Consider the following 17,805-nt stretch of genomic DNA (forward strand, 5'->3'; position numbering starts at 1 on the left):
ACACGGTGAGAAGAGACAAAAACAAAAAGAATAAAATGAATAAAACATGCATACAAGATCTAGAAAATAGCCTCAATAAGGGCAAATCTAAGAATTATTGGTCTTAAAGAGGAGGCAGAAAGATAGAGATCAGGATAGACAGCTTGTTCAAAGGGATAATAACAGAGAATGTCCCAAACCTAGAGAAAGATGGCAATATTCAAGTACGAGGAGGTTATAAAACACCAAGCAAATGTAACCTAAGTGAGACTACCTTAAGATATCTAATAATCAAATTTCCAAAGTCACAGATAAAGAAATGATACTAAACACAGCAAGATAAAAGAAATGAACATGCAAAAACACTCCAATACATCTGTCAGAAGACTTTTCAGTGGAAACTTTACAGGCCAGGAGAGAGTGGCATGACATATTTAAAGTGCTGAAGGAAAAAAAAAAACTTTTACCCTGGAATAGCATACCCAGTGATATTATACTTTGAACATGAAAGAAAAATAAAGACTTTCCAGACCAACAAAAGCTGAGGGGTTTCAGCAATGCCAGGTCTGTCCTACAAGAAATGCTAAAAGGAGTTCATCAGTCTGAAAGAAAAGAGTGTTAATGAGTGATAAGAAATCACCTGAAGGTACAAAATTCACTGGTAGTGGTAAATACACAGAAAAGCACAGAATATCATAGCACTGTAATTATGAATGTGTAAACTACTCATATCTTAAATAGAAAGACTAAAAGATAAATTGATCAAAAATAATAACTACAACTTTTCAACACATAAGACAGTACATTAGGACATAAATAGAAATGACAAAAAGTTAAAATGGGGACACAAAGCTAAAGTGTAGTTTTCATTATTTTTCTTTTTGCTTATTAGTTTGTTTACGCAATTAGTATTAGGCTGCCTTCAGTTTAAAGTAATGGATTACAAGATATTCTTTGTATGCCTCATGTTAACCTCAAATCAAAAAACATACTACAGATTTACAAAAAATAAAAAGCAAGAAACTAAATCATGCTACCACAGGAAATCACTTCCACTACAAGGAATACAGGAAGGGAGGAAAGAAGGACGAGAAGACCACAAAACAATCAGAAAACAAAAAACAAAATGGCAGGAGTAAATCCTTACATATCAATAATGACACTGAATGTAAATGGACTTAACTCTCTAATCAAAAGACATAGAATGGCTGAATGGATTAAAAAAAACAATAACAAGACCCAACAATCTGCTGCTTATAAGAATCACACTTCACCCATAAAGACACACATAGACTGAAAATAAAGGGATGAAAAAATATGTTCCATGCAAATAGAAACCGAAAAAGAGCAAGAGTAAGTATACTTATTTGAGACAAAATAGATTTTAAGACAAAAACTATAAAAAGAAACGAACATTTCTTAATGATAAAAGTGTCAATTCAGAAAGAGGTTATAACAATTATATGTGCAACCAACACTAGAGCACCCAGATACATAAAGCAAATATTATTATTGCTAAGAGAGAGATACACCCCAATAAAATAATAGATGGAGACCTCCCATTTTAGCATGAGACAGATCATCCGTACAAAAAATCAACAAAGAAACATTGTACTTAATCTGCACTATAGACCAAATGAACCTAATAGATATTTACAGAACACTTCATCCAAAAGCTACAGAAGACACATTCTTCTCCTTAGCACATGAATTATTCTCCAAGATAGGACAATATAAGTCTTAAGAAATTCAAAAAAAATAAAATTATATCAAGTATCTTTTCTGACCACAATAGAATAAAACTAGAAATTAATTACAAGAAGAATTTTGGAAACTATACGAACACACAGAAATGAAACAACATGCTTCTGAATGATCAGTGGGGCAATGAAGAAATTAAGAAGGAAACTGAAAAATTTATTGAAACAAATGAAAATGGAAACACGATATACCAAAATCTGTGAGATATAGCCAAAGCAGTACTAAAAGGAAATTGTATAGCTATAAGCACCTACATCAAAAAAGTAGAAAAACTTTAAATAAACAACCTAATGATGCATCTTAAAGAACTACTAAAGCAAAAACAAACCAAACCTGAAAATAGTAGAAAAAATAATAATAAAGATCAGAGCAGAAATAAATGAAATTTAAACAAAAATGCAATAAAAAGATTGATGAAATAAAAAGTTGGTATTTAAAACAGATTTTAAAAATAGACCAACTTTTAGCCAGACTAATCAAGATAAAAAGAGAGAAGACACAAGTAAATAAAATTATAGAGATGAAAAAGAAGACATTACTACTAATTCCACAGAAATTAAAATAATAATTAGAGACTACTATGGGCAACCATATACCAATAAACTGGAAAACCTAGAAGAAATTGATAAATTCCTACACATGTACAAACTACGAAGATTGAACCATGAAGAAATTCAAAAGCTGAACAAACCAATAACAAGTAACGAGACTCAAGCTGTAATAAAGTCTCCAGTAACAAAAATCGTGGGACCCAATGGCTTCACTGCTGAACTTTACCAAACATTTAAAGAATTAATACCAATCCTATTCAAGCTATTCTGAAAAATAGAGGAAGAGGAGGGAATGAATACTTCTGAACTCATTCTATGAAACCAGTATTACCATGATGCAAAAACCAAAGACATATCAAAAAAGTAAGGGTACAAGTTAATAAGTTAATATTCCTAATGAAAATTGATGCAAAAATCCTCAAAATTCTAGTAAACTGAATTCAACAACACATTAAAAATATTATTCTTCATGAACCAAGTGAGGTTATCCCAGAATGTAATTATGGTTCAACATATAAAAATCAATCGATGTGATACATCATACTAACAGAATGTAGGACAAAAAACATATGATCATTTCAATTGATGCTGAACAGGCATTTGATAAAGTTCAACAATTCTTCATGATAAAAACCCTCAAAAAACTGGTAATAGAAGGAAGGTGCCACAACACAGTAAAAGTCACACATGACAGACTCACAGCTAGTATCATAATGAATGGGGAAATACTGAAAGCCTTTCCTTTAAGATATAGAACATGACAAGGATGCCCACTTTCATGAGTATCATTCAACATAGTACTGGAAGTCCTACTTAGACCAATCAGACAAAATAAATAAAGGGCATCTGAATTTAAAAGGAAGAAGTCAAATTATCCTTGTTTGCAGATGCTATGATCTCATATTTGGAAAACTATAAGAACTGGTAAACAAATTCAGTAACATTACGGGATACGAAATCAGTAGCATTTCTATATGCCAACAGTGAACAATCTGAAAAAGAAATTTTTTAAAATCCCGTTTAAAATATCCACACATAAAATTAAGTACCTAGGAATTAATGAACTAAATTAAAGGTCTCTATAATTAAAACTATAAAACACTGATGAAATAGATTGAATAGGACAAAACAATGAAAAGATAATCCATGTTTGTTAGGATTGCTACAAGCAGCAATCCTAAAATTTATACAGAACCACAAAAGATGCAGAATAGCTAAAGCCATCTTAAGCAAAAAGAACAAAACTGGAGGAATCACATTACCTGACTTCAAATTATACTACAGAGCTATAGTAAACAAAGCAGCATGGTCTTGGCATTAAAATAGACACATAAATTAATGGAACAGAATAGAGAACCAATTCCGAATGAATATCCAGAAACAAATCCACACACCTACACTGAATTCATTTTCAACAAAGGTGCCAAGAACATACACTGGGGTAAAGACAGTCTCTTCAATAAATGGTGCTGGGAAAACTGGATTTGTATATGCAGAGAATGAAACTAGATCCCTATTCCTCACCATATACAAAAAGCAAATCCAAATAGATTAGTACTCAAATATAAGACTTCAAGCTAATAAACTACTAATAAAAAACATTGGGGGAAACTCTCCAGTACATTTATCTGGGCAAAGATTTCTTAAGTAATACCCCAGAAGCACAGGACCAAAGAAAAAATGGACAAATAGGATCATATCAAGTTAAACAGCTTATGCACAGCAAAGGAAATAATCAACAAAGTGTACAGACAATTCACAAAATGGCAGAATATATTTGCAAACTACCCATTTGACAAGGGATTAATAACCAGAATATATACGGAGCTCAAACAATAGGAAAAAAATCTAGTAATTCAATTTAAAAATGGGTCAAATATCTGAGTAGACATTTCTCAATAGAAGGCATACAAATTGCAAACAGGTGTATAAAAACATGCTCAACATAATTGATAATCAGAGAAATGCAAATCAAAACTATAGTGAGTTATTATCTCACCCCAGAAAAAATGGATTTTATCCAAAAGACAGGCAATAACAAATGCTGGTGAGTATGTGGAGGAAACAGAACTCTTGTACACTGTTGGTGGGAATGTAAATTAGTACAACCACTATAAAGAACACTTTGGAGGTTCCTCAAAAAACTAAAAGTAGAGCTACCATATAATCTAGCAATCTCACTGCTATATATATACCCCAAAGAAAGGAATTCAGTATATTGAAGAGGTATCTGCATTCCCATGTTTGCTGCAGTACTGCTCACAATAGCCAAGATTTGGAAGCAACCTAAGTGTCCATCAACAAATGAATAGATAAAGAAAATGTGGTACATATACACAATGGAGTACTACTCAGCCATAGAAAAGAATGGCATCCTGTCATTTGCAACAACATGGATGGAACTGGAGGTCATTATGTTAAGTGAAATAAGCCAGACACAGAAACAAACTTTCCATGCTCTCACTTATTTGTTGGAGCTAAAAATTAAAACAATTGAACTCATGGAAATAGAGACCAGAATGATGGTTACTAGAGTCTGGGACAGGTAGTGGGAGGTTGGGGGAAGTGGGGATAGTGAATGGGTACAAAAAATACAGTTCAATAGAATGAAAAAGAGCTGGTGTCTGGTAGCACAGCAGTGTGACTACAGTCAACAATAACTTATTGCACATTTAGAAATAACTAAAAGAATATAATTGGATTGTCACACAAAGAAATGATAAATGCTTGAGATGAGAGATACTCCATTTTCCCTGAGATGTGTTTATTACACATTGTATGCCTGTATTAAACTATCTCCTGTATCCCACAAATATATACATCTACTATGTACCCATAAATATTAAATACAAAAAAATACAATAAAATTGTCAAACTCATAGAATGAAAGAGTAAAGTGGTGATTCTTAGGGGCTGGGAGACTGGGAAATGTGCAGTTGTTTTTAATTTGCATAAAGTTTCAGTACTCAAGATGATTAATATCTACAAATATGCTGTACAATATTGTGCCTTTAGTTAACAATACTGCATTGTACAACTAAATATTTGTTGAAAGGGTTGATCTCATGTTAAGCGTTCTTACCACGATTAATAAAATAAAATAAAATGAAATAAAATAAAATAAAATAAGCTGAGTGAACCCTAGAGGATAAACACAAAAAAGTCCAAGCCCAGACATATTATATTCAAACTGCTTATAACTAAACACAGAGAAAAATTTGAAACTGCAATTTTAAAAATGCCATTTACAATAGCTCCTAAAACTGAAAATGTTTGGTACAAACCTAACAAAGCATGCACAGAATGTATATACTGAAAATGACAAAACACTGATGAAACAAATCCAAGAAGACCTAAACAAATTGACATACTGTGTTCATGAATAGAAGAATCATTATAGTAATGATGTCAATTCTCCCTCAAAGAGATCTATAGATTAACACAATATCAACTAAAATCCCAGCAGAAATTTGTATATAGACATGCTAATATTCAAATTTACATGTAAAGACACAAGAACTAGAATAGCTCATTACATTTTGACAAAGAAAAACAAAGAGGAATCACACTACTTAATTTTAGAAGTTACTATAAAGCTAAAGTAATCAAGTCAGAGCAATGTTTGTAAAGGGATAGATACACAAGTCCACAAGTCAATGGAACCTAAAAAATAGGACAGATATGCACCTACATGAATATGGCCATTTGATATTTTTACAAAGATACACAGGCAATTCAGTGGAGAAAAGGTTGTCTTTTGAACAAATATTGCTGGAACCTTTGAAAATGAACCTTAACCTGAATTTCACACCTTATATAAAGACCAACTCAAAATAATTAATATATGTAAATGCAAAAACTAAAATGTTAAACTTTTAGGGGAAAAAAATCCTTAAAACTGACACCAAAGCACAACACATGAAAGAAAAAAAAAATGACAAATTTGACTTCATCAAATTTGAAAACTTTTTTTCTGCCCAAGGCACTGTAAAGTGAATGAAAAGACCCAGTAATGATGTACAGAAAATATTTTCAAATCACGTATCTGATAAAGGACTAGTATCCAGAAAATGTATTTTTTTTAAACTCTGAAAACTCAATAGTAAGGAAACAACCACATTAAAAGATGGGCAAAGAACTTAAACGGACGCTTCATCAGAGAAGTTACGGCAAATAAGGACACAAACAGGTGTTAATTATTAGCTATTAGACAAATTATTAGCTGTCAGACAATGAGATATCACTATACAACTATCTGATCAGCTGAAATAAAGAATAATGACAATACCAAATGTTGTCAATGATAAAATTATTACAGGGTTCAGGTGATGATGGCCTGAACTCCTTAATAAACTTTTTCATCTCATATTTCACCCACTGATGATCCTTGCCTGGATCTGTTACATCATTGGAGGTTGTAAAATAGTGATTTTCTACATTTATTTCTGGATTTTTTCCTACATTTACTAACTGTATTTCTTGCAAAAAGAACTTTCTCTTACCAAACTAGGGCTTTCTTGTTGTTCTGAAAGTTTGTACAAAAAAAGCAGAATAAAATACTGATTGTTTTTTTCTTTTGACTGCTAATTGTCAGAATAAGGAGTCGATGTTCTATTTACCTTAAATGGTATTCAATGAGGTTTCATTCTTTGGGAGTAGGGGGATCCCTCTCTATCGGTATCATTAATCAACTCATGAATTTTTTATATAGTCAATGTGTTTTCATCATTCAAAGTTACTATTATTGTTTGACGCTCCTATGTACTTTTTTTTTTTTTGTATTTTTAATAGAGACGGGGTTTCACCGTGTTAGCCAGGATGGTCTCGATCTCCTGACCTCGTGATCTGCCCGCCTCGGCCTCCCAAAGTGCTGGGATTACAGGCGTGAGCCACCGCACCTGGCCTCCTGTGTACTTTTGACATTAGACTTTGATGGTACCCCTGCTCTCTGACACAATATGTCACAATCTCATCTTATTTGTTTTTTTATCTCAAACTTGGAATTAGCTATTCCCCCCAAGGAGTCCTGGTACCTTTTACGTGGGATAGTATTTACAGACTTTTTGAGTGTCATTTTGTATTTTTTATTAGACTATTTTAAAGGAAAAATTGTACTCCCAATGTTCATTTAAATTATGGTAGTTTTATTATAATGTTACTTAAATATGAACAACAGTAGAGCCATATATATATGAATGCTTTGTTTGGGTACACATGGACATAAAGATGGATACAGACACTGAGAACTACTGGAGAGGAGAGAGAAGGACGGCAGGCAAGTGCTAAAAAACTACCTGTTGGGTACTATGTTCACTACCTGAGTGATGGGATCATTCATACACCAAACTTCAGCATCACGCAATATACCCAGTTAACAAGCCTCCACATGTATCTCCTGAATGTAAAACGAAAGTTGAAATTTTAAAATAAAATAGAAAAAAATGAATGCTTTGGGCTTATGATGCCTATATAATTATAAATACAATACTATTTTCCAAAATAGCATAAACAGCCAGCTCTAACAGTTTTTTTTCCCATTTATTAGTCAGTTTCTTCCTTTAAATAAGTATTGGCCAAATATCTAAAGGACATATGTTAAATGGTCTCCCCATTGTTCCCTAGCCAGGATTACCAAAACTCTCTTTTTGTACTTGTCTGGGTGTTATCCTAGACTTCTAGTGGAAACTGATAGCAATGTTTAAGCAGGGGAGTAAGATAATCAGTTTTGTTTGTTTTGTTATGCAAGTGAATTCAGTGATGATGTAGACTCTACACTGTAAAAGATATCAAGTGGAGCAGAGAAATAAGTCAGAAGACTATTACTACTGTCCCATTGGTGAGGGCCTCAACTGAAGTGAAAATGGAATGGGGAGAATCGATTTGATATATTTTTCTGATTTTGTCATTTTTGATTTGGGAATTTGGTGAGTAAATGGACACAGAGGAACTAGTTTGCAAGGGGTTGCAATAATCCAGTTAAGAAGGCATGTGAACCTGAACAAGGTAATGATGTTAGGTAAAAGGGGGATTAATTCCACGGATATTAAAGAGGAAGAATTCTCAGGATATTTTCATTGACTAGATGTTTGGAGAAAGAGGGAAGAGCAAGGATGGCCTTCAGGTTTTAAAAATTATCTCCCACAGTGTACCATTCACAAAGGTGATTGATGTAAAAACCCCACATCTTTCTCAGCTTTCTTCTTTGAATGTCCTGTTGGAATTGCCATGGGACAAGACCATAAGTAGTATTTGCCAGGCTATCCAACATAGAAAAATGTCATGTATGAGGACACACTCATAAAAATATCTTTCTTCTTCTAGAATGGAAAGTAAAAGCTTAAGTAAATGAAACCTACAGAGGTGGGCAAACTATGGCCCACAAGCCAAATCTGGACTGCTGCCTGTTATTCTATGGCCTATGACTAAGAGTGATTTTTACATTTTTAATTGTTGAAAAAATTCAAAGAAGAATAATTTTTCACTGCGCATTAAGATGAAATAAAATTCAAATGTCAGCGTTCATAAATAAAGTTCTACTGGAACATAGCCATGCTCACTTATCTCTCCCTGGAACTCAAAAGTAAGGAAAACAAATATTTTACCATCATTACACATGCACATACACACACACGTCACATGCGCGCACACGAGCATGCTCCTTCTCTGTGCCCACTGTGTACGGGCTTTGCAGAAACTGCATTTCTTGCAGAGAAACTTTGAACCTCACAATGGAAGGTAATTTACCAATCTCTTATCTATCTATTTATCATACTTCACGTTTTAGTAATAACTGAATTTCACCCTTTTCAAGCTTGGAAATTATATCTCCTCATTCTGCTGAACGTGTCTATGGCCACTTTGGGGCTACAATGGCAGAGCAGAGTAGTTGTGACAGAGACGCTATAGCCCTCAAAAAATATTTTGCTTACTACTATTTATTTACAAAAATAAAATATTTACTATCCGGCCCTTTATAGGGAAAGTTTGCCGACTCCTGGTCTACTATGAGCCAGGTACTGTGCTAGGACTTTCACATCTTCTATAATTCTATCAAAAACTTTAGTGGTATATTAGGTTATAGAGACCTGAAGAATGTATCTAGAATCTAGAATAATAACATGCTTTATTTGTAAATATTCAAATGATTTGCAAAGATAAAGAGTTACTTTCTTTAGGATCCTATCCTTTCCCTGCTTAAACACTGTTATTGATTCCAAATGCTTATAGAATTAAAGCTAAAATAGGCAAAACATAAGACCCTTTGCTTACGCAATCTAGTCCCCACCTACCTTTCATCACATCTCATCACTCTTTTCCCCACCCCTCACCCAATGAATTTCTCACTGTCCTCCCACTTTTTGCAGACAGAAGCTGAAAGTGACACATTCATGAGATATTTAGTGTCCACTTCATTGAGGTCCCTTGTTCACCTTTTCCTTTCTATACCTTTCTTCACTCTCCTTCACTTTCTTCATCGAATTGTCTACCATTACAAAATAGAAAAGAAATGAAGGGAGGGAGGAAGGGAAACTGCAACACACACAGGTTTTATTGGGGTGAGGCATACCTCTTATCACTCTGGTCAGTCTAATTTGTCAAATCCTCGAGGGTAGGGCCGATACATTTTTTTTTTTAACGTCGTCCAACATCTATTAGAGGTTCAGTCATTGATTATCCCCCTCCCTTTCTTCGTTTCCCTTGGGAAACCTGGAAAACAGAAAATCTTCCCACAGAAACTCCTCAGGGGCGCGCCGAGATCTGGGCTTGCGCACTTGGACTTGGCCGGCGCTCAGCCCCCGCCGCAAGCCGGCGGGGTCTCGCACTAACCTAGCGCGGGCGCCTCGATCTCCCGCGCGCGCGCGTGCGCGAGACCCCCCTTTGGCCCCCTACCCTGCAGCAAGGGTAGCGTGACGTAATGCAACCTCAGCATGTCAGCAGCAATATAAAGGAGAACGAGGCGGCGCGCCTCCCAGACGCAGAGTAGATTGTGATTGGCTCGGGCTGCGGAACCTCGGAAACCCGAATGTGAGGACCTTAAGGGATCCACAGCTGCCGCCCCCCGCAGCCATCCAGAGCGCGGTCACAGTCCGACTGGCGGCACGGAGGCGGCGGCGGCGGCAGCGGCAGCGGCAGCTGTAGCTGCAGCAGCAGGTAAGGAGACTCCTGACGAGAAACTAGAGGGACGTGGATCCACCGCGTTCAGTGTTTCTTGTCTGAGGGGAGGAGAGGCTCACACCCAGCGTGTAGCGTAGGGCGAAGGGAACAATGGAAGTGGCGTCCAGTCCCTGAGCTTTCCTCCCGCCTCGGGCGGAGTTTTCCTCTTTAGCCACAGCCGGGGGCTGGAGGAATTGAGGGAAGTAAGGGTTTTCCCCCTTAGCCAACCTCCTCTTTCCCTAGGCCAGAGCCCCAGGGAGCTAGAGCCGTCGTTGAGACCGTCGGTGGTTTAGGGTGACGGGAAAATGGCGGAAAACAAAACGGTGAAGTGAAGAATGCAGCGTCCCCCTGGCAGTTTCTCTCAGCTATCCCTCCACCCCATATTCTTTTCACTGGCGCCCCAGTCGCCTCGCCCCCGCCCCCTGACCGAGCTAATAGTAACCTTTGGAATGCGCGAGGGATGGCGGCGTGTGCGAGGAAGTGGCACCGAATCGGCATTTTAGGGGATTGGGAGCCGTCAGAGCCTGGGAGTTGGGGGGAGGGGGGGGCGTGTGCGACAACTGTCGCCTACACTAAAACACCACCATTTTGGTTCCCAACCGTCTCCCACGTAGCGGGGCAGAGGAAGCTGTTGGAGGCTGAGGGGCTGGGCAGCACGGCGTGGGTAGCAGCGGTGGCGACCGCTGCACCAAGTGAGAGGAGGGAGGAGGGGAAAGGGTATTCTTGTCTTATCGGTCTCTTCCTTTCTGCTGCGAAGGTTCTCTTGTTAGGTTTAAGATCTAGTCAGATGGGTAATACCTCAGAGGGCACGTGTGTGCATTCTGCTCGAAATGATTGAAACTTGGCATGGTCGTGGGAAAAGGAGACTTATGCGGGAAGAGGGCTGCGTCCAAAGCTGCAATACTGCTACTTGCCAGGGCTCCTTTGTCTCCCATCTCTGCAAATACTACTTTCGCATTCTCTTGGTCTGCCGCCTTACCATTTCTCATCTATCCGTCACCCTATTGACATCACTAAGAAGCTAGGTCCTGAATGAGCTATGTTAGAAGAGACAGATTTTCTTTTTGTGATTTCTACTCCCCATGCGTTAATGGAAAGATGTTTACTTGAGACGTACTTGGTGGGTTATCTCCATTCAATAAGGATGTGAGATACACTTAGAGAAGACCAAGAAGCCTAGCTATCTCTAATGGTTATTAAATACTTAACACACTGCTGTTTTCATACCTCATTTATTATTGATTTTATTGAAACTTCCTATGTGGGGAAAGATACTCCGGTTTATTTATTTGGTATTCACACAGTGTAATACTTTTATAATAGTTGCACTATGTGTTGTAATTTTTACGCTTCATTGAGTGCTAGTGCAGACTTTTCAGTATGGATTTGGCAAGGATAAAGCTTGCCCTTGATTCTCTTTCACTTTCTAAAATAAGGTGTTGTTTGTGATTTTTAAGATGTGCTTTAGAGAAGATTTTGGTTTAATCAAGTGGTAGCATTCTAAGTATAATAACGTTGCTAACGTAGTGAGTAGTTGTTTTTGTTGGAATCCGTTGGGTTGCTTTTAACATTACTACAGATTTGAGCATATGAACCCTTCCCAGCCTCACTATGCAAGTTCAGGTGTAAAGAAAAATATTAAGTTGTGTAAGAAACTTAGTTTAAAATATTTTAAAGTATCTGATTTTGAATGTATTTTTATAATAGGTAAAGAGAGCGTTTTCCCAAAGAAAATAACATAGCACAGAAGGAAAAATAAAAAGAAATTACTGCAGATTTTACTTTATGTGAGAAAATCTACAATTTCTTCGAGACACTCATATAAAGGTGATTAACAAATTACTTATTGTTTTATCTTATTTAACAGTTAAATAAAATTAAGTTTTTAAAAACATTTTAAGACATTTGTAGTTGTTCTATTAGTTATGTGGTAAAGAAAGTAATTACTTTAATTAAAATCCAAATAGTACACTGTTTTAAATGTTAAGAACATGTCCCTTTCAGATTTATTTTGTTAACACACAGGTAGTTTATTGTGAACTCTCTTGGCCTTGGACCTCATTTTGCATAATAGCAAAGCAGAAAACAATGGCATTTGAAAAAAGATACACAACTAAGAATTTCTAAAATTGTGAAGTTTGCTCATACATAAAGTAATTCTGTCTGAATCGTTTGTTATACAGAAATGTCACCTACTTCTGTAGCATATTTATGTATATACCTGAAATAGTGATAGGGGTTCCTCTGAGACTCTCCTGCCTCCTGAATACCAATTTAGCCATCCTCCTTTATTTAAGAATATATTAAGTTGTATTACGTGTCACCTTTCTGAAACTTTCATTAAGGTTGCAGCTTTATCTGTTGTGCAATATGGTACAATTTATTAAGCAGTCCTACGTGAAAAGGAGATAAGTGCCTTATAAAATTGACAGGTTTTTGTTGATTTACTTAGAATCTTATGTTTGAAGAGAAAATGCACATATATGTGTCTAAGAAATACATTGAGTGACAGCATCTGACTTTATGTTCCATACTATCAAATGGTCGTAAATATAGGATAAGTCATTTGAAATGAAATAGATTGAGCCCTTGCTTTCAAAACCACCTTGAAGCTAGCATAATTTTATTAATCACTAATAAAAAGTCAGTTGTACAATTACAAGTAAATGAAATGCTGAGATAAATAATTTGCTAAATGTTTGTATGTGATCGATCTTATTTTTACCATATTTAGGAAGCAGTCATGTTTCATGAGTCCTCAAAACTGAGACAAGAGAATGTAGTAGAGTGAGGCCAGAAGTCCTTACTGGTTCAAAGAACTCCGGGGAAACTGGGATAGAACATTTTACATTATAAGTAGAACCCTGGGAGCCAGAGGTGAATACAAGTTTATCTGCAGAGCTCCGCTGCAGGGCTGATCTGGGTCTGGAAGAAATGGATGAGAGCCAGTGGATGAAATTCACTAATACTAGACATCTGAGTCCTCTAGTAATGTATAAATATCCTAACTATTGTTTGTTGTCATCTCGTTCTTCTTTTATAACCTATGTTTTAACTGGAACTTTTAGCACTGCAGTTTTGTTGTTTTGCTTTCTTCTACCACTTCCCTATGGCTCATCAGCTTGACTGTGCCTTTGTCTCCATTATTTTTGGTTTACTTCCACTTGGCACTTCTTTTATTTATGGTTGTCACATAAAGCATCTAACCATGGTTTTTCTTTGTTTTGCTTTCTTTTGTAATAAGCTTTCCACACTTGGTTGAAAGGCATATTGTCAATTGCATTTTTTTCTCAAAACAACTAACTTTGGACTAAATATATTAAACTATTTTAAAAGCCATTTCTTTTGCAGATATTGGTGAATGAACTTTGCTAAGTATGGATTCAGGCGGTGGAAGTCTTGGATTGCACACGCCAGACTCTAGAATGGCCCATACCATGATTATGCAAGATTTTGGTAAAGCATTTTCTTTGTTGTATTTTTTTCTTTTTTAGAAGTAAGGGGATAATAAAAATCAAAAATAAGTTGAGGAAGGGGAGAATTACAATGAAAACTTGTTCTTTTACTAGGAAAATATATTTGTAGAGCTTATTCTCATAAAGCTGTGTGTCAGTGGTCTACTTAACATCACTTTTATAATTTAGGGGAAGGTTGTGTTAGGGACACTTGAAATATGGTGGTAATATGTTACTGGAAATGAAAAACTCAATTTACATAAATAACTGCATAATTATATCACATTCTGTTCTGATAGTATATATCAGCTCTCACGTGTAGGAAATGTTAAACTGACTTTCTAAAACACATTTTAAGTTGCATTGTTAATAAAGTTGGAAAAAGAAGTGCTTACATCAACTAAAAAAAAGATGCTTATATAGTGATATGCAAAATCATGCACTAGGTGATTATTATTGTGATGCTATTTCCTCAGAAAGTTGTTACCATTAGAATACATTTTTCTTTCTCTTTTTTTTTTTTTTTTTTAAAAAAAAAAGAGGCCGGGCTTCATGGCTCATGCCTGTAATCCCAGCACTTTGGGAGGCAAAGGTGGGCGGATCACAAGGTCAAGAGATTGAAATCATTCTGGCCAGCATGGTGAAACCCCGTCTCTACTAAAAGTACAAAAGATTAGCCGAGCGTGGTGGAGCACGCCTGTAGTCCCAGCTACTCAGGAGGCTGAGGCAGGAGAATTGCTTGAGCCCATGAGGCGGAGGTTGCAATGAGCTGAGCTGTGATGGTGCCACTGCACTCCAGGCTGGTGACAGAATGAGACTCAGTCTCAAAAAAAAAAAAAAAAAAAAAAAAAAAGACTCCTTACTCTTGTGGCCAGGTTTGGTAAGTATCCTCTTGACAGTAGTCATTTTGATGAGGATGCCAAGACTCCATTGACATTCAACAAATAAACTGAATTTGGCCAGGGATGATCTGAATTACAGAGGAGATAGAGCTATTTGAAGTATAAAAGGCAGGGATGAGATCAAAAGAATTGAAGATAAGATTGGAATGGAAGCAGAAAAGACAAATGGTGAACTGTGATAAAAGAACAGGGAACGAGGTAATATGGAATTGTTGAAGCTGAAATTAGTGATGAGGGAATAGAACTGTGATACTTTGCTAAGTTAAGAAAATGCTACTATTGTTCGTTGATAATATGGTTGAATGTATCATTTGGTCCCCTGTAGTAAATCCCACAGTAACGGAAGTCAGTAAAGCCGTATTCTAGTCATGGCAGTGCTGTTAACTAGCTGTGTAAACTTGGATAAATTACTGAATTCCCTTTTATAATGATTGCACTAGATAACATTTAAGGTCCTCTCCAGTTATAGAATTCTTTGACATTTCTTTCTGTTGAATAAAGTTGAGTAGTCCAATATTGGATGTGAGTTAATTGATGAAATATAAAGAAATCGTGGATGTATTCTTCTGAAAGCTAAGTGAATTGTGTTGACTACGGATGATTTAGAAATGACTTTGGGTGAAGAAAACTCATCAATAAATTCTAGAGGAAGGATAATAGGGCCAAAGAGTAAGAGATTAAAGATATTCCCATGAATTCTTTAGTAGAGAGTTGATAGTTTTTAGAATAATGGAGCACTGGAATTTCAGTATGGTAAATAAATTTTGGTTGAAATGTCAACTTTAATTTTTTACCTTTTAAAATAAGATATTTTTTAAAATGGAAGTATTATAGTAGTTTCTCCATTTAATACAAAATATTACCTCTCCTATAGCATTTGATAAAGTGCCAAAACTCACTTCATTCCTGAAGAGGTTGTCTATTAGCTAGTAAAGAGTGATTCCTTTCAAAAGATGAAAAAAAAATCTGATTGGTGCTGGTGAATATTTACATAATGTTCCTTTTAACCTTCCTTTCCATTGTTTATCCTCAATGTCTTTAGAATTAATTACTCCTTTATTACATCTACTACTTTTTTTCTTTTAGTTGTTAGGGGAATAGAATATGCATATTGAAATATTTAACATATATGTTTTTTCTTCTTTACTTTTTATTCAGATACATTCACATACCATTCCATTCATCCATTTTTATAAAGTATACAATTCAATGGTTTTTAGCATATTCACAAAATTGTATAACCATCACTAGTACCTAGTTTTAGAACATTTTCGTATCCTAAAAAAAGACACCTCATACCCATTAGCAGTCATTCCCCATTCTGCCTCTCCCCACCAGCCCTAGGCAGCCACTAATCTTTCTGTCTGTGGATTTAATTATTCTGAACATTTTATATAAGTGGAATCATATATGGTCGTTGTGTCTGGCTTCTTTCACTTAGCATGTTTTTAAGTGTCATCCATGTTATAGCATGTATCAGTACATACTTCATTCGTTTTCACTGCCGATGATATTCCATTGTATGAGTACACCACATTTGGTTTATTTGTTTATCAGTTGATAGATATTTGCATTGTTGAAATATTTTTAATCCACTAGAAATATTATGTTTGACAAAATAAGCTTTGCATCTTAGATTGAGGTATGAGTGCCTTTGGAGGCGTGTGACAGTATGCCAAGGCATACCTGAAACCACAGAATAAATAGCACAGCCTGTTGGAATTTTTTTTTCATTTGAATTGAGGAGAATATATATACACACATATACCTATACACAATTATAGCTGCATAAATACGTAGAAAGTAAGATTTTCGTTCACTATCCCCTCCCTTTTTAGAAATAATAAAATTGAAAGGTTTGTGAACTACTTCTAATTTTTAATTAGTGTTTTCATATTATCATTTAAAGCCCTCTCTAAAATGAATTTAATAGTGTAAACTGATTTGTATCAGAAAAATGTTTAAAGGCACTTGTTGTTTTTGTTGTTATTTACCTGTTTATGATTTAACTGGTAGTATTTTGAGTTAGTGGTTTTTTCAAATGATGCATTCTTTTTAAATTTCATTTTTATGCTCTCTTAAATCAAGGTATATAAATCAATGGCAGTTAAATTACTTTTGCATTTTTGGTGAGACTGTTTTTCTGAATTTGCTATTAGATCAAGAATAACTAATATGGGTAATGCTCACTCATTTGTGCTTAGGGATAATGTTGACTTGAAATATGTTAAGTTTCCATTTGTCCTTGGTAAATTCTGAACTCTTAAAAGGCAGTAACTCACTCTATTTTTGATATGCAGTTCCCAGCACAATTTCATTTATAGGCATTTTCATTTTTGTATGATATTTTGTGAAATGCAAAGGTTGTCAAACAGACCTAAACCTGAAAAGACCTTTATTGGGGGACTTTTGGAAATTTTAGCCCTGATAACTTAGATTTCTTCTGAAAGCAGCCGCCCCATGCTTATTTTACCTCCCTGTTAAAATTTCTAAATTCTAAAATTTCATTAGAAATTAGATACATTCTCTTTAAATTCTGTTAGCGTCAAAACTTAGATATTTGCAGCCCCATAAATTATTGACATTTGTGAAACTTAGAGTTTAACATACACAGAGCTAACCAAATAAGAACAGTGTGGCACAAGATCTCCAAATTCTGTAAGGTTCTTGGTTGATACAATACAGAAAATCTGAAACATTAATTTAATGCATAATTCATTGGACCAATTTATTTTGAAGAATATTTGAGACTTAGAAATTTACAACTTTGTTCAATAACCTTGCTGGTGTCTCAGTATAATAGCTGTCCTTGAAGTATGAGATTGAATTTAATAGTTGTTTAAGATTTTAATGCTACAAAAAGTCTGTGTTGTTTTAGGATATAAATAGCAAAACACCCTTAGATAGTGGCCCAAGACAGACCTGACATGTAACAGATTTTATGCTGTCATTCTGGTGATGTTCCAAGTATTCATATTTAAATGGAATAACTTTAATAAAATG

The 17,805-nt window shown here is 35.4% G+C and overlaps 1 protein-coding gene and 1 long non-coding RNA gene across 13 annotated transcripts in view; one reads left to right on the forward strand and one right to left on the reverse strand.

The window, feature by feature from the left end:
• LOC134757916 (uncharacterized) overlaps nucleotides 1-9,983 on the reverse strand; it is a 106,861-nt gene extending 96,878 nt beyond the window's left edge. The window contains exon 1 of the long non-coding RNA XR_010132518.1: nucleotides 9,859-9,983. This is a non-coding gene — a long non-coding RNA (uncharacterized lncRNA). The remainder of the gene's footprint in view (nucleotides 1-9,858) is intronic.
• A 75-nt stretch (nucleotides 9,984-10,058) lies between these two features.
• Nucleotides 10,059-17,805, forward strand: part of ZNF711 (zinc finger protein 711) — a 29,218-nt gene continuing 21,471 nt past the window's right edge. The window contains exons 1-4 of one of the 12 annotated variants that reach the window (XM_055376934.2): nucleotides 10,059-10,442; nucleotides 12,153-12,272; nucleotides 13,180-13,322; nucleotides 13,797-13,901. In XM_055376934.2, coding sequence (XP_055232909.1) covers nucleotides 13,823-13,901 — 79 coding nt within the window. In that variant the 5' untranslated portion in view covers nucleotides 10,059-10,442; nucleotides 12,153-12,272; nucleotides 13,180-13,322; nucleotides 13,797-13,822. Of the gene's footprint in view, nucleotides 10,443-12,152; nucleotides 12,273-12,316; nucleotides 13,902-17,805 lie in introns of those variants that run through there. The other 11 variants (XM_019019826.2, XM_055376932.2, XM_019019829.3 and 8 more) reach the window with 11 other exon arrangements.

The sequence above is a fragment of the Gorilla gorilla genome, chromosome X (assembly GCF_029281585.2).
Source record: "Gorilla gorilla gorilla isolate KB3781 chromosome X, NHGRI_mGorGor1-v2.1_pri, whole genome shotgun sequence".
Classification (NCBI taxonomy): Eukaryota; Metazoa; Chordata; class Mammalia; order Primates; family Hominidae; genus Gorilla; species Gorilla gorilla.